This window comes from Crocodylus siamensis, chromosome 2, assembly GCF_052110815.1.
Source record: "Crocodylus siamensis isolate JL-2025a chromosome 2, ASM5211081v1, whole genome shotgun sequence".
In the NCBI taxonomy this organism is placed as follows: domain Eukaryota; kingdom Metazoa; phylum Chordata; order Crocodylia; family Crocodylidae; genus Crocodylus; species Crocodylus siamensis.
Window position 1 is genome coordinate 244,843,898 of NC_143396.1, and position 20,681 is coordinate 244,864,578.

The window sequence follows — 20,681 nt, forward strand, 5'->3', positions numbered from 1 at the left end:
CTTGATGATACTCATATTAGGAATCAGAGCTATTTTAAGTGCAGTTTGCTTCTTTGGATTACATATCAAATTTGCAGAATACTATGATAAGATGCGTGGCATGGCAGAAAGCATAATTGTGGGGATTGTACATCAGATCCCATCATGTCTTTACTTGCACATCTGCCAGGGATCTAGGTGTTGACAATACCTGGTCTTCTTTGCAGCTTAACTCCTTCTGATCATGAAGGCTTCCCAGTTTCCCAGGACTTAGAGTGCCCCCAATCTGGGGAATGGGTGGGGAATATTGATCCTCTGCTCCTTTTGCTCTGCTCCACTTCTGCCTGGGGACTGCAGTGAGTGGAGCAGGTGCTGTTCCCCACACCTTTACCAGACTGAGTGCATCCTGTTTGGGGAAGGGGAAGGTGCAGGGAGAAGGGGCAACTGCAGGTTAGAATACTTATACTGCTTCCCCTCCCAGAAAGATTTCTAGGAGTGGAAATTTCATTCCCTTCTTGCCCTGCTGCCTCCTTCCCCTCCCCCCACTATCAGCTAATTGTTGTTGGGATACCATATAGTTGCATTATCTCAAATTATATTTCATTTCATTTACATAGCAATCACAGGTTAACATGATTTTTAAAGATTTTTTTTAAAAAATAATTTTGTTTCCTATTCCTACAAAGGCTAGAAATAAGATTATAACATACACATTTCTTAATCAAGTTTTCAATATTTACAGAGATGCATCCTGGGAACTCGAAGAGAATGCATATCAAGATCTTCTGCAATGTTACGAACACTGTGACATTAGAAGATGTCTCTGCAGAAATGGGAGAGATTATAATGAACCTGATAGGTATTAACATTAGCTTTTTCAGGTGGTATGTTAAATATTCTATGATATAGGTGGAATACTAGGCAATATTGTTGCTGAAAGTGGTGAAGTATCTTTTTAAAAGTAAACAATGAAAGCTAAGAGTGTTTTAAAATACATATGAACATGATAATGTGAAATCTTAACATTTTCTTTTAAAAGTGGATAATCAGAAAAACGTAAGTGTACCATGTTATAAAAGTTGGAACTCATAAAATAAGATTCATTATCCCTCTCCTCTTTGAAAGTGAAGCATGCGGCCTGAGTGGCACTTGTCTGGGTTGTGTGTGACCCACACAGTATATGAAAAAAAGGCAAAGTACTGGTCTGTGCTGCAACACCCCCAGCCACTCGGAAGTTGGACAGTCCTGTTCTACAAGTCTTGTTCTGAATGATCTTCGTATCTTTATCTTGCTTCCTTTCTAAACTGACTTCAAGCATCTCAAAGGACAACTTTTCTCTATAATGACTTCTTTCTGGTCAAATTTTAGGGGCCTACATTCAGTTGTTATTCCTGACTTTTGTTCTGCTTCCAGGCTGTTGACTACCTTCTTTGTTTTTTCAGGTTCTCTGCATGCCTACATGTTCACTAATGTCCTTTTGTTAATGTGCATTACATTTAGTATCTTCATTGTGAAGTAAAAAGGCACATTAGCTAATTTTAAAGTGCATTAGCAAAAGTACACTTTTTGTGACACTTTAATGCACATTAAAATAGGCTAATGCACATTACAGCATATGTATAGATGCACCCTTTGTGTATTATTTCAGTGTCTTTTCTCATTTTTACTGTGAAGTATTGTCAGGGCCAGTCCTTTGCCCTTTTTTCTCTGTCAAGAGACATTAATGTAACCCGTTTTCTTGCTGTAGCTATCTGTACTTCTACATATATTTCTTTTCTACCCTGGTTTGTCTTGATCTTATCTTACATTTTTCGCTACCCTTTCTGGAATATCTTCTCTTTAGTTCAGACCTAATATGCTTAGAGTTAAGTTGCATGTGTTATGTTTCTCTCTCTCTCTCTCTTTCAACATTATTAAGGTTTTACTCGGTGCTCAACTACTTTGTGTTTTGCATCAGCTAGTCCATCCCTCCTTTTCTGCTTTAAAAGGGCCATTTATCACTTCTGCCCACAAATATCTGTTCTTTCATTTATCTTGTCCATGAACAAGCAACATATATTTTCTGAACATATGTATTAAAGCTCCCTACTTCCTCCACTTTTACATGCATCTTGAAGACCCACTTCTGCTGTGGTGCCAATGGGAACTGACTTAATGTAGCAATTAAATTAACCTTGTTTCGTAGAACTGTGGCCATGAATCACCCAGGTCATTCTAGTTCTCAAGGGATTGCCTGTACCAGGGCTGTGAGACTCATGGCCTGTGGGTTGCATGCAGCCTACGGCAGGTTAATTTGCAGACACCATGGCCCTGCAAAGTTGTCATTTCTGTCTCTCCCCCCTCCCCGCCCCCCCCGGCATCACCCCCCATCACTCCAACCACAGCAGCAGCCATGGTCTCTTTGGGTTCCCCCTCTCTCTTCAAGATTCTGCTTCCTGCCCATATGGCACAGCACGATGTTACAGAGGAGCCTACGGCTAGGGAGCTAGGAGTGTGGGGCGCTGGGCCTGGGGTACCTGTGGCTCCCACTGATGTGGTCTGCACAGCATGCAGCCCCAGCTTCTTACAAGTTAGTCAGTGTTGGTCTATGCCATGGCAACAATATGTCCTGACACTAGAGGAGTTGAGCATGTCTCAGCCACAAGTCTCCTAGGATTGTGGGTGCAATGCCAGTGGCACCACACAGAAAAGATGAGCCATGCCAGGAGCTTCCCCACCCCTGGGCCATCGCTGCCACTGCACTGCTCCCAGTAGCAGGGCATGGAAAAAAAAGGTTGGGAAACCAGTGATTTAAAAGTTGATAGGAGTTAGTCTATTTCAGGGAAGCTGACCAATGGGTCTCACAAAATGAAGAGAATACTAGCTGACTACAAATTGGTTGCCTCAGAAGGGCACTAACTGCTGCATAGTAAAACTGATGTATTTTTCCTATTACACTCAAGGTTTGGCATCCTCTCTGAAAGAGAGAAGTCTACTAACCGAAGCAACCTAACTATACATCACTTAATTAAGCTTGTAAAACAATAACTGTTCTTAAGCTAAATATCTGGGTCAAGTTTACAGCCAAAGAGTTCTTGTATTGACATTATTGTGTTAATTCTAAATATAATGCGTTTCTTTTAGTGAATGGGAAATAAAGCGTTGTCAGTATTGCGGTTCCCGAGGAACTCATTTGGCCTGTTCCTCAATACAGTCATGGGAGCAAAACTGGGAATGTTCAGAGTGCAGAAGTATCTTCGCCAAGTCAGGTAATACATGAAATGATTTAATTTGATAAAGATGTTTAATTATGTTTTGATATGATTTGGGTTAACTATGACAGAACAGTAAAACAAAGATTTAATTGAACAGGGAATTACCAAAACCAACAAAAACGCTCTTTGGCTACTTCAGAAAAAATAGAAGGGAATGGTTGTTTGGACGAACCCTCTCCGAAGTGCCCCAGACAGTCACCAGGACCCCAGCACAGCTTTCTCCTCAGGTGTGTAATTAATCTTCATACTTCAAAACATAGAACAAACTACAACATAAAAGAACATTTTATAGTTTGCTTTTAATAGTCTAGAATGGGGGTCAAAAATATGGGCCTCAGGCCAGATCCAGCCAGCAAAGAGATTTTATAAACAAAGTACGCCACATTTATATATCCTCCTGCAAAACACACACATGCACATGTTGCTTACTGAGGTAGGTGGCCCACCAGTAGTAGCTCCTGGTGCTGCAAACCCAATCCTGACCAGCCTGCAGTGAGCAAAAAATTGCCAACCCTGAGTCTAAAATATGTGGTAGTACATTTATTCTTATTTTGTAGCAAATTTTACCTTTACCCTGTTGCAAAACTGATCATGCCAACCCTCCATAAACAAGTAAAGTAGTCAAATGTTTCATGAATAAGCTATAAATGTATTAGTATTAACTCACTGATGCCATACACCAGTGGGGACTAGTCTATTTAACAGGTATGCAGTAAGGTAAGCCCCATTCCTTTCTTGAGTGCTGCACTGTCCAGTCATTGCTCTGCTTTCTCCTTCCTACCCTTTTCACCACTGTCCTCCCTGCCAGATCTGCAACAGCAGTTATAGAACACACTGTGTGGGTAAGGAGCAGAAGCTGTAGAATGGAAGGGGAACCTAGAGACCTCAGCTGCTGCAGTCAGAGCAATAGGGGACCTGGCAACTGAGTGGAAGCCTGAGGAGTTGCAAATTAACCCTTCAAGAGCTATGTGCTGCCTAGTACTTCCAGTTGCACAGCCTTGGCATAGAATAAATGATTACAAGAACCTTTTGTCTGATACTTTTTCTCTTCATCCAAATAGTAATGGAACACACTTAACTCTTTGCATATACAACAATGTGGATTCAATCGCACATAAGCTTCATAACTGCAAAAGTAGATTCTTTAACTAGCAGCATCTGTCGGGGTGACTGTGTGTCACTGAACCCCTGCATGCTTTTTTGCAAGAGCATAAAGTGCAAAGCAGTTACAACTTTCCCTTGGTTCCTTCTTGCAGCCTATGGCAGTGCAAGCAAACGTAGTCCAACTTCTTAGACCTCTAATGTTAATAATTTTTTCAGGTTCAACTGCTAATAATCATTTTTTCAGGTCACATTTTGAAATCCTTATAAACAACCTTCAATTTCAATTGGAAGGAATTAAACCTGTTTTGTTTTAATTATTTTGGCCTAGTCCTCCTGAACAGTACCCGATACACTTTTTTAGAGTCTCAAGTAAGTAGAGTAAAAATTACAGGCTTGAAACCAGCGATGGGCTGCTTACTCCTTTAGCATAATGACATAGTAGGTGCCAGTTCTAGTTTGCAGAGAACCCACATCCTAAGCAAATGCTTCATTTTTGGCATTTTTAGAATCTGGGTTTATGAAACTTGAGATGCCAGACTGGTAATTTATCTCTCAGAACAGTCTATGCAAATGGTGTGGACTAAAAAGCTCAATTGATAAAAATCTCACTCACCAAAACTGGGTGAAAAGTAGCAGATTGAAGAAGCAGATTCCAGTTGTACCAAGCCTAAATCCAACTCCAGAAACCCAGCAGGACACCACTGGAGCCATGTCTGGTACTGAGATGTCTCCTGTGACAGGACGGGACCTAGGGGTGCCATGAACTCCCCTAGCGCCCTCTACTGTGTCAAGTCGGTGTCAACGCACCCTCACCAATCTCACCCGCCACGTCGTTGATGTCTTAAGTGTTTAGGGGAGGCTGCCTTTTCTGTCTACTTTGGCTCTCTATCACCTTGTTCTTCGTTTGTTCTGTCAGCCCCTCTGCATGTAAGCTCCTCTGCCTCCCGTCCTCTAGTTGTGCCCCTGTCTGCTTCAGGGACTCTTCGAGCGCTTTCCCCGGGTCACTCTCTGCCCACAGTCCTTCATTTTCCTTTTTCAGCTCCTGAATTTCTTGATCCATCCTTTGCACTTCAAATTGTAACTGTGCAATCTCTGCCCTAGTTCCTTCTTCCTTAGCTCAGCTATCGGCTAGGTGGGTTTCAAGATACTGTACCTGCTGCACCAGTTCTTCTTTCTCTACCTCTGCCTTCTGCAACTGGGTGCGTATCTCTTCCTTTTCCTTCCCTAGGACTTTCAAATCTCCTTCCAGGGACAACCGTTGTTCTTCCAGCATTTCATAGCTTGCCCTGAACAGCTTCATCTGTTCTACCCCTTGCAAGGGCAACTTGTCAGTCTCTGCTGCTTGTGCTTAACTTTCCTGCAGCCTATCCTTGGCCTGTGCTCTCATAGCCTGGGCTACTTCCAGCTCCTATTCTAGCCAGTCTATTTCATCCTCTAGTTCCTCTCTCTTTCTTTGTTCAGCAAATTGGCTGGGTTTCTGACCTCCCTTATTCCTTGCCTGCATCGTCTTTATCTAGGCCTTACCCTTCCTGGGTCGGCCTCGGTTTTTGTCCTCACAAAAAAAATCTGGGCAATGGGTATAAACCCTTCAGACCCACTTACTGAGTCGTGGTCTGCCTTGGTCTGCCACTGCCTTACTATCAAACCGTCCATCACTAATTACAGCCCCTGGGTTTGCTGTCGCTCCTTATTCAACGCACGGCCAAGCGTTTCCCAGCCAATGCACCACTGTGACAGGACAGGACCTAGGGGTGCCGTGAGCTCCCCTAGCGCCCCCTACAGTGTCAGGTTGGTGTCAACGCACCCTCACCAGTCTCGCCTGCCACTTCTTTGATGTCTTAGTGTTTAGGGGAGGCTGCCTTTTCTATCTACTTTGACACAGTGCCCTGATGTAACTTGGCCAATGCTCTGTCTAGTTGCCCCGGTGCACTCCAGCCTTACGGGCCACGCGTGGTTCCTACCACCACTGATACCACGCCCCAAGCCTCGCAGATGTACCGGACATTGTCTAGTCAATTCTCTTCTCCCCACCCGCACTGGGGCCTTGCCTCGCAGCTCATGCCCACGCTGGGGCCTTGCCTCGCGGCTCACAAATCAAGGCTCAGGTGGCCGTAGCCGTGCCTGGCCCCCAGACCCCCTTCTCGGGTCTTATGCCCCACTGGGGCTTCTCACAATTGAGACTCAGGTGGCTGTAGCCATGCCTGGCCTCCAGTCTCTGCGCCCTCTCTGGCGCCAGGAACCCCCACACTACTGTGGAGCTCCTATGAGGCCTCCTTCAACCCCTACAGCTTCACCCAGTTCTCCAGTAAACAGTAAACACAAACAACCAGCATAATAACCCAAGCCAATCAGCTGTAACTCAAACAAGCCTCCTGGCTAAGCGTAACTCTAAACAAACATTCTCTAACCCACACCATATCGTACCTGTAACTAATGACTTATACCTCCAGGCCTTTCTCCTTTCTTTCCTTTCAGGGTCAAGCTCTTTTCCTCAGCCTAACCATGCCCCTTCGACCCAGCTGCCAGTCAGGAGAGGGAGGGGGAGAGCACCCATAGCCTTCTGTCTCTGTTTTATGGTGGTCAGCCCTGCCCCTTCCAGTCAGCTGACACACCAGATGTTGGCCCTTAGCTCCTCCTGGTTGCCCCTAGCAACCAGCAGCTGAGCCCATACTACTGTTTTTCAGTAGCAGGCACCTTAGTGCCCTGCTACAGCTCCCAATACAGATAGAAGCCTTGACTGCACACAGTCCCACTCCTTAGCATAGCCAATAGAATAGGTGTGTCCATTGTTGTCATATCCAGAGTACACCTTCCCTCAAGTGAAGCAGGGCCCAGCCCTATATGGTCTTCAAATGGTACTACAGAACCATCAAGAAGAGTACAACTGCTCCACCGAGGTCCAGCTCAGAAGTGATCAAACTAAAAACATACTAACCATTCTAATGGCTGCAGGGTGCTATCCTGGCCCTCTGGGGATACTGGGAGTCATCTTATAATGCCTTAAGGCGGGCATTCTCAAACTTTGTGATACCACAACCCCAAGTACTGGATGGCGGGGGCTGAGGAGCTCGCACATGGCAGTCACTGCCACCATCCACCACTCCGCACCACCACCACCATGCACCAGTTCCCTGCACCTCTGCACGTAGCCCCTGGGAAGTTTGCGGCCCCCTTTTAAGTTGCTCCTTTTAAGATCCACAGTTTGGGAACCCCTGCCTTAAGGAGTTATTCATGATTATTCACTTGTTTCTTAAAAACTACAAGGACTTAGCTGTCAAAGAACTGGCACTGTTTAGTAAGAAAATTAAATATATCCCATATTTGCAGACTCCAGTACATTTTTTTTATGATACCTGAGAAGATGGGTATCTCTGGCATACCATAAGACCTTTCCTCAGTGTTGACACCACTGAACGCAACGCTGCTTTTTTTTTTTTTAACTATAGACCAAATATAATTCAGAAAAGTAGCCAAGAAATAGACAACTTTCCAACTTTTGTGTTTTATACATAAGGCACTGGTAAAGTGTTGGTAAATTTGACAGTTTGGTAGAGTTGCATCAAGATCAGTCTAATAAGCACTTATTTTTGGAAGCTATCTTCCACATTCCATGAGAGATGACTAAATATTACCAGTGTCAAATGAGTAGTGGTTATGGCCATCCAGTTGTTCTACTTACCTCTTTACATTTTGCTTCTTCATCTCTCTTCAAGGACACTTCTTACAAGAGCCATTGACAATTGGAGTTGCCTCACTATTCTATCATTTCTCATTTCGATAATGGGGAATACAGACCACAGCCCTATTCACCATGGTAGAGAATGCAAACTGCAGGAGAAGTATGAGTCCAGGATGGCTGACATTGCCTTTAATATTAGAAACTTTGTACCAGGTCAGACCACAGGTGTGTATAGCCCAGTATCCTGTTTCTGACAGTGGCAAGTAGCAAATGCTTTAGAGAGTGTTTGTAGAGGAGGGGTTTCAGATAAAACCCACAGGTCCCAGCTAAAGACCAGCCCTGCATGCTGCATATGGCATGTGCTGCCCCATAACCTGTGCAGAACGTTTGGAATGTACTTCCTACAATGCCAGTCCAGCCCTGTATGTAGGCTCTGAGGCCAAATCCAGCCTACCGACCACCTGTGCATGCTGGAGCCAATGCAGGTGCCACACATAGTACACACATCCCACCAGCCCCACACACCATGTGCAATCCAAGCCCTGGACCTGAGGCAGTGCGGGCTGTATGCAGCACGTTGGGCCGAACTCCCTATATCACTGCACACAACACAGACAGCCAGTCTGGGCTTCACACTGCATGAAGCACCCCACCAAACTGGTCCTGAGCTGTAGCTGCAGGTTCCAGTCTGGATTGGGCTCACAGACCAACCCTACGCACCAGAGCCAGCATGCAGGGCCAAGCTGATATGGGTACCTCATGCAGTTCATACCCAGTGTTGACTTTGCATTCAAGTCACAGACCAGTGCATGCTGCATGCAGGGCTGGTATAGGTCATACATTACATAAGCTTCCCACTGAAGACACCCTGCACACTGGCTTCAGCGTGTAGGGCCAATCTGTGGGCCTGGTCCAACCCACAGACTGACCCCATACCTTGCATCTGGCCCGTGGGGTCAGCTGAGTTTGACCTCTGCCTATTGTAGAGGATGTAAAGTGATCCATCTCCTGTCTCAGCCCTCATTCTTCAGTAGTACTGAGACTTGCTCTGTGCCTTTCAAAAGGATACTTTTCATCCCTAGCATAATATCAAAGATCAGGAAGTACAGAGTTAATATCTTCATGACATGAATAATCTTAGTTGTCTTACCTACTATGATTGCTGCATCTTGGAACCATGACCAGATACTTTGAAAAGGCTTGTAGGCGAAAGTGATCCTTACCCAGAGCAGAAAACGTCTCCCAAAGTACATTTGGCAGGAATATCAGGCTGTTGCATGCCAGTCTTGAGCACATATTCTTCTCTCAGTCCATGGTCACAAAATTTGTTAAAGGTAGTCTTTGTGGTTGTCCTTGAGTTAGGGACTAATCCCTTCTCATGCCTAGGTCTGACCCCTTTGTGAACATTGTAGATGTACTGAAAGGCCTGGCATTTACATCCTAGACAGTTTACAAGATTATTCAGTGCATTCCTGCCCGTTGCCAATTGGCTAGTAAACCTCCCTTTCCAAACATCAAGCACACTGCAATAGAGCGCAAGTGATAGAGCTTATGACAGCATGGTTATGTGCTCATTTCAGAGATTTTGTAAAGCCACCACATGCTTTATGTTTGTTAAATGCTGGGCCCCTGGCACGCTAGTCAGCACAGATGCCAAGCTCAGAAGAGTGATATGACAGAGATGTGGGGTGGCAAATTTTCCAGTGCTTTATTCTTCTGTGGAAAATTTTCTGCCCTACATCTCTACCTTTAGTGAAAGAGAATGTGGTTCAAGTAGTTCTGAATCAGATTTGCCTCAGTCTGATTCTGAAATGGAACTAATAAGTAGTGCAAGTGATTCTACAGATAGTGACAGTGAAACCAGAGGTGCCGCAATGCCCTCAGTGGAAGAGAGTTAAATTCTGTTGAAGTAGATGAGTGGACAACCATGGAATATCATGCATAGTTCTCTGGGTGTGCTAAAATTAGTGTCTCAGCAGTTTTTAATGCCTTCTTTTTTGTCTTAAATGTAAACAGACAATGTAAGGGAAGTGCGTGTTATCATGTTTTGTCTTTAAATTTTTACATGTCTTCCAATAAAAATAATTTCTTTCCACATAAAACTTTGAATTTGTTTGAATATAACATTTAAACCACATTAAGTATGCTGAATTTGATTTTTTTCTTAATAAGATATTTCGGTTTGGATACTTGTGCTATTGGGACATAAGATTAACGTGGGGGTACTTTTTTAGTTTTATTTGACTTGTATTTAGTAAACAAATATGCTAAATCTAATCATGCTCTATTTAGGGCATTGGAAAATTGTCCAGAAAATTTTCCAATTCAGAATTTTCGGGAAAACCCACATCTTTGATGATAGTCCTTATTTGACTGAGCTCTGACTCTTGCTTTCCAAGACTTCTTGCCAGTCACCTGCAGTAACATCCACACTGACGCATTCCAGCTACCACTGAATGAGGATTCTGAATAATGAGTAAACAGGATCACTATGATCACTATATGATCAAGTAGGTTGCAATACTGGCTGGAGGCATAGCCCTAGCAGGTGCCAGTATTTAAGAGTTTGGGCTTGTGTGCATGAGATGCATATGCACCTACAATGGGAGAAATGTTGGCAACTTGAACAAGTGTAAGATAATGCATAATGTGATTAAAGTTTAGTTCTAATTCTCTCTTAGAAGATGGGCTGCTGTTACCCAAAATAAAGTGGTAAAGTGATTTTTTTGGGCTCATTCAGTGCCAACTAGAATAAACAGTTTTGTGGCAAGAAACAGTAGTGCAATTTATTTCCTGTCACCTGGGAACACTGAATTTTGCAAAATTAAGTTTGCAATGTTAAGTGTTCAGTGTTGGATGTAAATATAAAAAAAAAGGTTGTCACTCTCTGGTCTGCCCTTTATTGTTTAATCTGATGCTTTCTTTGCCATTCACTTAGCCAACCCCTTGCCTTTGCTTTCAGGGCTAAACTGAATCACATGATTTGTTTTATAAAACCTGATGGGACCTTAAAATCTTGCTTACAAATTGTAAATAAAGAGAGAAAAATGATTGAAAGGTATTTCAACAAGGTGTTTTGAGCCAATGCTAACTGGAGCCATCTCAGGGCACAAAGCTATGTTTGTGACATAATGTAAACTCACTTTTTTCATATTAATGGTATGTAAAGATTTCCATGATTTAATGTTAGTGCTATATAGGGTATCAGTCTGGAAACCACAGAACTGAAAAAATGAAAGTTACATCATTTGCCCTAGAGTTCATTGTGTTTACCACCACGCTGCTTAACACTACATAGATCAGTGTTTCTAAGGGTTAGGCACTATTACTATTGCGCACTTTAATCACCATGAGAAAACGATACTGAGACTAGGGTTGACTAAAATAACTTATTAATCTCTAATGCACACAAGAAATTCACATGCATTTTTATTTTGTTTTCTGGTAGATTTACCCCTTCCAGGTCACCAAAAGTACTGTGCCAAAACAATTTGACTCCTTGTTCCCGGTTAGATCATCCAGCATCCAATAGAATGGTAATGTCCATCTCCCCACTGATCAGTTCTTCATCCAGGATTCAGTCAGTGAGGAAAAAGTAAGCTAATATTTCTGTTATACTGAAGCAGGGGTTTTTTTAGCTTTCATTTTTATGCAGTGTTTCCTAAACGTTAGGATGCAGTATATTGATGGTTACAAAATGGAATGTTTAACCTAACTTGCTGAAAATCTGATTTATGCCATTGTTTGTGTTCAGCAAGTAAAAACCAAAAGTAGACAGAAAAAAATACATATATAATAGCTTAACTAGTGACTAGAAAAAATAGGCTTTTTTCTTCTGCTTCTGTATTTTATCTCCCTCAATTCATGGGTTTAATTTCAAATAGCTTTTCAGTGTTTGGATGTTTTCTGCATGCATGCTTTTTTTTTACTATAACCATATGCTTCCATTAAAAGATACTGGAAATCAGCCTAATGGCAAAATACCATTTTTACAGGTTTACCAATTTTGAATCTCCCCATTGCATTTAAGTATGCACTGTAATTGTAATGCCAACCTGTATTTTGTTTCTCTCGTCTAGCTTTTTGTCACAAGTGAGTTTAAGATAGCTTCTTTAATGTAACGTAACAGTGCAAATCTTGAATTTTGTCATAGTTGTCTTGTTCACCTTTCATTGTGGTTTTGATATCAAAACTGTGGTTTTGATATCAAAAGGTTGGTGGAAAAACACTCATGGTTTCTCAGGACTTCATCTTCCATTCAAATGCATTTAAGACAGATGAGGAATGTCTTTGCCCAATTTGTTAATGGATGTTGATGTTTTTATTTTCTTGCCTATTTTTGCTTCTGTGATTGTAGACAACAGTATTGTTGAATGATTGCTATGCTGACACTTCCTGGCGAGTATGTACAACTCATTTACAAATGTGCCTTTAACAGACTCTCAGATTAGAAGCTTTTGTTTTTTTCTTATAATTTTTTGATATTTTATTTTTTTTAAAATGTAGAACAGTGGTCAGCAGTGGTTTTTAGGCTGTGGGTTGGAATGACTTCAGTTTGAGTTGGAGGTGGGGTGCTAGGACCTGCCTACTGCAATGGGAAAGGTGAATGCTGATGAAGCCCCACATCTATGAGCCATCTATGAGTTGTACTTTGCCTTCACCTATTTTAGAGCAATAGTTTGAAAAGAAGTGGCAATAATTTAGTTATGAAGATAAACATAACTACTAAAGCTAAGCTAAACAGGGTTAAAAATGAAAAGCTACAGAAATAAATGGCATTATAACACATGTACACACCCCTCCAAACCATACCCTACTGCGCCCCACTCCCACTTCCATAGGCAGAAGGACCTGGCCCTGCCAGCACACACCTTCCAGATGGAGAATGCTTCTAGTTTCATAGTTTCTAGGTCAGAAGGGACCTGAGTAGGTCATCTAGTTCGACCCCCTGCCATGGCAGGAAAGAGTACTGGGGTCAAATGACCCCAGCAAGGTGTTCATCTAGCCTCCTCTTAAAAACCCCCAGGGTAAGAGCCTGCAACACTTCTCTTGGAAGTTGTTTCCAGATCCTAGCTGCCCTGACAGTGATGTAGCACCTCCTGATATCCAGCCTAATTCTACCCTCTGCCAGCTTGTGACCATTATTCCTGGTCACTCCTGGCAGTGCTTGGGGGAACAGGGACTCCCCCAGTGCCTGCTGATCCCTCTGACTAGTTCATAACAGGTCACTAGATCCCCCCTCAGCCTTATCTTTTGGAGGCTGAACAGGTTCAGGTCCCGTAGCCTCTCCTCATAGGGCCTGCCCTGCTGCCCCCGATCATGCGAGTGGCCCTCCTCTGGACCCTCTCCATGCTGTCCACATCCCTCTTGAAGTGTGGCGCCCAGAACTGGACGCAGTACTCCAGCTGCAGCCTGACCAGTGCCACATAAAGGGGGAGAATCACCTCCTTGGACCTGCTTGAGATGTATCTGTGGATGCATGACAAGGTACGGTTGGCCTTCCTGACTGCGTCCCCACACTGCCAGCCCGTGTTCATCTTGAAGTCAATGATGACTGCAAGATCCTTTTCCGCCTCTGTGCTGACAAGAGTGGCAACCTGTAGGTATGGAGCCGGTTGTTCCTCCCCAGGTGCATCACTTTGCACTTGTCCGTGTTGAATCCCATCCTATTCTCGTCTGCCCACCCTTGTAACCTGTGTAGGTCCGATTGTAGTCTGTTGCTTCCTTCTAGCGTACCCACGTCCCCCCACATCTTAGTGTCATCAGCAAATCTGAACAGGGTGCTTTTTACCCCCTCATCCAAGTCACTGATGAAGATGTTGAACAGTGCAGGCCCAAGGACCGAGCCCTGCGGAACCCCACTGCCCACGTCCTTCCAGGTTGAGAAGAACCCATCCACTACCACCCTCTGGGTGCGGCCCTCCAGCCAGTTGGTGACCCATTTGACTGTGTGGGTGTCAACACCACGGTCCCCCAGTTTCTTGATGAGAACGGGGTGAGAGACAGTGTTGAAAGCCTTCCGGAAGTCCAGGAAGACTATGTCCACAGCTACCCCTGCATCTAACGATTTGGTGATCTGATCATGAAAGGCCACTGCTAATGCAGCCCTGGGGACCTGCTCCACTTTGCCAGTGTCCTGCTGTCTCTAGGCAGCAGGTAGGGAAGCAGTGGGAGCAGGGTTGTGTCTGAGCAGGACCACGGAGCATGGGGCTGGTGGCAATGTGGAGCCTGCACTCGGGGGTGGTGGGAGTATGGAGCTCGGCTGGGCAGCATGGGGGTGTGAGGGGTGTGGGGACCCCCCCACACTCCTGTGGCATGCAGCCCTGGCAGGCGATGGCAGCAGCAGCAGGCGGGAGCACTTGTGCCGGGTGAGGTGTGGCTCTGGCCAGCACTGCACATCACAGTGAGGGGCGCAGCCTCTGCTGGGCCATCTGTATTGCCAGCACTTCCCATGTGCACATGCAGCCCCTGCACTCACCAGGCATGGGAGGGAAGCCTCAGGTACCTTCCCCTGGGGGGCAGGGAAGGCAGCCTGCTCCAGAGAGCAGGGCTTCTCTCCTGTGCCCAGAGAATGCAATGGAGCTGAGTAGTGGATTGTTTTGAGCAATACATTGAGAACTGGCCTAATCTAATGACTATTTGTGAACAAAGTTGTGACAGAATAGATGGAACTATCCTAGCCAAAGTTCTCAGAATGGGGCTAAACAGACTATCCTAAAGCCTTGAACAAAGAAAGTGCAGCCTGATGCTTATTGCTGATGCTGTTGAAATTTAGAAGGAAGCAAGTGAGACCTTGAAAAGAGAAATATGCAATGAAAGAATTAAGTTACAGGCATTAAAAAAACAAATGAATCAAGCACTATCTCCAGCTTATTTTCTTGCCAATATTCTCAATACTCAGTACCAGGGTCAGTGCTTAACTGCTGAAGAAGAGGAGTTGGCGATAGCATGGGCATCCAGCAATCATCCCTCCATAATACCAACTATAATACATTTCAGGGCTAAGGGTGAACCATTCAAGAAATGCATGTTTGCTGATGAGTTTTAAAGGAACCAGTGAGCTGGTGGAAGTCAGTTCAACAGTCTCTGATGGACTCAGGTGCTTAAGTGAGAATGCAGCTTTTAACAGCAGTAGCTTCTGCAGGTATAGAAAGAATATTTTCTGCTTTTGGACTAATTCGTTCTTAATTGAGAAATCGCTTGGGAACCTAAAAAGCAGGAAAGCTTGTCTTTTCCAGTCTGTGAATAAGCAGGAACCAGAAAGTGAAGACTGAATTTACTGCATAACCCAGTATTTTAAGTTTCTTGTGTTGACCTGGCTGAAATAATTTATTTAATTTTTGTTAGAAATACACTTCACACTTATAGTTAAACTAGTTAAAAAATTCAAAAATACGTATGCTTGTTTTGTTAAAATAATTATACACATTTGTTATTGAAGAAAAATATCCAAAATACATGTTTGTTGTTTTAGTTGAATAAAACAATTTAAAATGTCATAATTCAGTTTTCTGATGTAGCTGCAATTTGATCTGAGGAAAATATCAAATAAAAGACTGCTTTAAATGTACAGTGTGTACCTTCTAAAAATGAAACCTGTTGGCTACAAAGGACCAACTCACAGGATCATCATAAAATTCTAGTTTATTAGAATGATGCAGAAGTCAAATCATAAACCTTGAGGCTGATCCCCTCAAACACACACACATTCATGCACACAACAATCACAGTAGCTAGCTACGAACACTAAGCACTGATGTCACAATATACCTATCCCCAGTCGCTGGAATCTGCCGTCAATGGCCAGTCGAGGCTTCTTTCAGTGCGATGTTGCTTTAGAAGGGGTAGCCAGCTGGTCCTTTGCTGGTCAGAGAGGGTGCAGTTGGGGGTCATTCTTCACTGCCTTTTATCCCTCTCTGGCAGACATTGGTGACTCCCCAGTTTTTGGGCTTACCCAGTCCAGGGGTCGTTGACCCCGTGGGACATCCCCCTTGGTGGTTGCTGGATGGCAGCTGTCAGCCCCAGGGGTCACGTCCGCAGGTACATGTAGTCTTGGGAGTCTGTTAATAAAGTTTGATTAATTTGCTGCTGTGATTAGTTCAAACTGGGGCTTCTGTACCTTTTAACAGTGAAGTTTCAGGGAGCTCCTGGCTCTGTATTGATCCTTTCCTCTCCTTAGTCTGTGGTTTGGTAAGTGTCAATTGCCACTTGTTAGCCTGTTATCCTGTCTAGCTACTGTGTTACACGATCAACCAAGATTAATTCAGGGACCTGCTCCATACAGAGAAGCTGGGGTTTGATTCCCGCCCTTGCTAACATTGTTACATGGTACAACTTTTAAACTTAAAGTAACATTTGTTACAAAGTTAAAAAGCATAGAATATCAAACATAAAAGGGTAAAATGCCATGGCACATACAACAAATAGACCAAATACAATGGTGGGGGGATATACTGATGCTATTTTATACCCATAAAAGCATCTACAAATTATAGTTTTATTACAAGTACACCTTATATTTTATAAAAATAATAATAATATAATAAAAAAAGAAGAGGGAGGAAGGAAGAAAAGGTAGAAAAGAGAAAGCATCCCCAAAAGGGGGCAAATACTGCAAAAGGGGCTTTTTTCCATATGAGGGGCTTCATGTTGGAGGGAGAGGGCAGGCAAAAAAAGGTTTCTTGCTACAAACCTACATCTGTCTCTGAGTTGTGAATAATATATATTAAGGTTATATCAAACAACAAAAATGCACTCTTTGTAGAAAACTTTAAATTGATTTAAATCCAATCCACCCTCTTACAAAGAGCTAAATCTTACAAAGACTCAGTCTGTTCTGGTTTTATATATGTATCCGATTTGGTTTTCAGAAAGTTCAGGCCGTTGCAGTGGGCATCATGTTCTCAGTGTGCCTGCTGATATCCTTGGGGCCTTTGTACCAGGCAAGCCACGTGGTGGTAAGGGCGTAGATTATCCAAGCATCAAGTGACTGCTTGCTGGAGACTGTATAAAGGGAAGCTTTTGGGTTAATCTCAGGAGCATGAGGATTGAGGAAAGATATGCTGATAAAGGGTGGAAATAGATGCTGCCTTTTGTCTCTGTTGTGCCACCATAAAACAAGTTTATGGCGGCACAAACACCAAGCAAACAGACATCCATGCTCCTTGTTGTGCTGCAAATGCCCTTATTTGTGGCTATGATAATGGTATCAATTTGTACCACTACTTTTAATTGGTGAGTATCTATTTACTTTGTGGCAGGAGAGCATGGGCAGCCTTAACTGTTCTCCAGTCTCCCAGGTTCTGCAGGAGACTTGAGGACCCTGATCCTGCACACTACGGGAATTCCTGGGGTCATGTCTCTGTAAGTGGGGAGAGCTAGCCAGGCACTCCCAGGGCTTCAGGGGCCCAATCCAAGACAAGAATTCCTGGGTGCACAGGACCAAGCCCTACCTATTGTCTCACAGTATCAATAGGCAGGACAGCATGTGAAGTGTTTCACCCCATGAAGCAGATTAGCTATGCCAAAACACATCCTAGCACAGCTGATCAGTTTTTTGGGGCACATAGTTCTGGCCATAGAAACTTAGTGGAAGGCCTACAGTAGGGAATTGCTGGGATGGACATGTCTTCTTTCAAATTATGGAAGTTGGGGTACATCTGTTACACCGTATCTTGTCTTGGTTTGAGACTCCTGTTTTTTATATGTGTGTTAATAAACCTGCCTCAGGGAAACTGAACATGAGAGTTTGGGCTTTATTTGATTCATATACTTGGTGAATCTGCCATTAATTTACAGTAACTTGCTAAAATTTCAATATGAATAATAGATGGAATTTGTTGAAAGTTTGACCTAGAATTTCTTGTTTTTGCTAAGTGTCTACCCTTAATTTATCTATCTATGTGTGTTTGTGTCTTGTAGGCAATTAAGAATGCAAAGAAAAGAAGTTTCTAACATACTAAATGAATTAAGATTACAAATTAATGCAAAAACCACAAGATTGAACATCAACGTAGATGATATCTGGAGTAGTGCCTTAAAAGGATTCAGGGGTCGCAACTTCAATCCTGCAAGCACAATTGAAATTAACTTCACAAATCTTAAGGGTAGATTAAAAACAGACACTATTTGTGGATCAAAGCATGATTTTTTCCAATTACTAATGCTTCATCTTCAGAACTCATCACTGTTTGAGGGCTCATCCTTAAAGAATTTGTCTCTTGATTCTCAAGGTAAATGTAGTATATAGAGGAGAGAGAAACCGTGAATTGACGTGCATGGAAGTAACTTTCATTATATTGTGTAATTTTAAGGGTCTAGTTCTCCTAACTAGATTTAATGATCTTTGCACCACAAGATAGAAATACCTGTATTCTGTATTTACTGGATATCAAAGTAATTTCCCTTCTGTGAGCAAGTTACCTTAAATTTATTACTGTTATAGGCATATATTGAATGTTTTGCTCTCTATCAACATCACAAATGGAAAATCCTTATGGTACTTGTTCTTTCACAGGTACTTTTTCTTCCATGCCTTTTTTCTCATCCCTCTATTCTGACATGCACAAATGTAACTAGATGACTTGCAGCACGTCTAGAGATTTAGAAGCCCTTAGCTTCCTGCAGCACCCCCTCCAGTGCTTTGTAATTGTATTGTGCATGGGAGTCTGGGAGAATTCTGCTGTAACTGGACTTGGTTTCAAGGGCGGAAGAGAGTCTAGGTCATAATTAGGGTAAACTGCTCCTTCACTTGTGGGTGTGACCAATCTGACTGTTGTGCCCTTTGAGTCGAGAGCAACTACATTAGAAGAGTGTGCCTATAATATTAGGATAGTACCTGTTGCATATGGTAAATAGTTCATTTTTAATTCAAATATACTTTCTTTCCAGCTCTGAAAGAGAATCTGTATTATGAAGCTGGCAAAATGATTGCCGTTTCTTTGGTTCATGGTGGTCCAGCACCTGGTTTCTTTTCCAAAACATTGTTTAACTGCCTTGTTTATGGTCCAGAGAATGTGAAACCAACTGTGGAAGATGTCACAGATGTTGATGTAGCACAAACAATAAAAATGGTAAGATTAATATGCTATGGTAATTTCTTGTTTGTGAACTTGAAACATGGCATTTGCAATGGGGTAGACTATTTTAGGTGAGTAGTAGGTATACATTTAATCAAGACAGCTATCATACAGCGACTGTATATAACCATTTTCTCAGCCAAAGATGGTCACATACTAAGGGCTTAGCTAATCTTAAGTGTTTGCTGACATAACTGTTGGCAAAACTTCCAATGCAACTTACACTTTTGAGCCTAAAGAAATCCAGCTTACACTTGCTGTTTCCTAATGGAACAAGTGAACTCAATAAAAGGTCTCTGTCATGAAGCATTCATTCATTAGGGTTTTTTTGTTGCTATAGTTACTTTGCTGTAGCTTCTCACTCCCTAATAAAATAAATATGTGAACAAAATGAAGCGTACATCAATTCTACACAGGTGAGAATCAAAAATAACTTTTTAAAAGATTACTGAAGCCAGTTTTCCATATTTATTCATTGCTTTGCACATGCTCCATCATACATCTAACGTTTGCTTTATGCTGCAGATAAAATCTTCAAAAACTCTGGCGAATTTAAAATCCACAATAAGTGAGTGCTACGATTATCTTACTGCTGCAGGATGTGTAAGGCCTGTCATGACTCTGTATGATAAGAATGCCTTGGTGAATGACCTACTGATCTACCAAGTAATTAAGCGAATTATTTCACCTTTTGAAAGGTTTGTTTTGCTTGTAAAAGTCTACTTTTTTTTTCTCAGCAACATATAGGGTACAATTATTGAAGTAGTTATTGAATCAGTTGAAAGACTAGCAGATTTATGATTTTTCAAGTAGGCTAAATTGAATATGATATAACTTCCTAGCAATCTGATATGTTCTGTTTCAAGTTTAGAAAATCCCATTAAGTTAAACTGTACGTGCTGCTCACTGGTAAAACCAAAGATGGTTGAAAGAAGAAAAACAACTTAACTTGTGCATTAACAGTACTTGATATAGTTAGTAGTTTTTTCTCTGGTCTTGTATCTAACAGAACAAGGGAGGGATGATTTCAAGATGTGACTGTCAAAACCACATGACCTATGGCCTCGAGCCCTCGGTCAATTTTTAATTCTTTTTTTTTTTTTTAACAACTGAAGATGTTTCAAATAGACCCTCTCACTTCAAAAACACATTTTGTTTCATTCCTCAAACTTCAGATTGATGTGGGAGTAATGTGCCTATTGGCAAATCTGTAATTATGAAGGTTGTCTAACTATTGGGAGAGAAGTATTATATATGTAAAACTAAATGCACACATGCTATCAGATAACCTTCACATAATACAAATGCCATGTGATGGGAATGCTCTAGAATTTTAATACTTTTGTTAGTATTCTTAATGCTTTTAATTTAACTTTTCTGATTTATAGATGATGGCCTACTCCTTAACTAAAAGCACATAAAATATGTGTTAAGTAGTTTATATATAAATCAAAAGTTGTATAACCAAAGTAAATAAGAATTGTAATTGTTTTTCAAGTTTTATTTAGCAATCTAAGCTCCTGTTCATGAAATAAATAAATACATAAAAATTAAAAATCTTGACCACTTTAGACTTTTCTTAAATCA

General features: G+C 42.3%; 1 protein-coding gene across 6 annotated transcripts in view; it reads left to right on the forward strand.

The window, feature by feature from the left end:
- Positions 1-20,681, forward strand: part of G2E3 (G2/M-phase specific E3 ubiquitin protein ligase) — a 44,391-nt gene that overhangs the window by 19,295 nt on the left and 4,415 nt on the right. For all 6 annotated transcript variants that reach the window (XM_090033545.1, XM_090033540.1, XM_090033541.1 and 3 more), the window contains exons 9-15: positions 722-838; positions 3,103-3,227; positions 3,331-3,460; positions 11,465-11,611; positions 17,938-18,248; positions 18,907-19,088; positions 19,620-19,792. In XM_090033545.1, the coding sequence (XP_089889671.1) occupies positions 722-838; positions 3,103-3,227; positions 3,331-3,460; positions 11,465-11,611; positions 17,938-18,248; positions 18,907-19,088; positions 19,620-19,792 (1,185 nt within the window). The remainder of the gene's footprint in view (positions 1-721; positions 839-3,102; positions 3,228-3,330; positions 3,461-11,464; positions 11,612-17,937; positions 18,249-18,906; positions 19,089-19,619; positions 19,793-20,681) is intronic.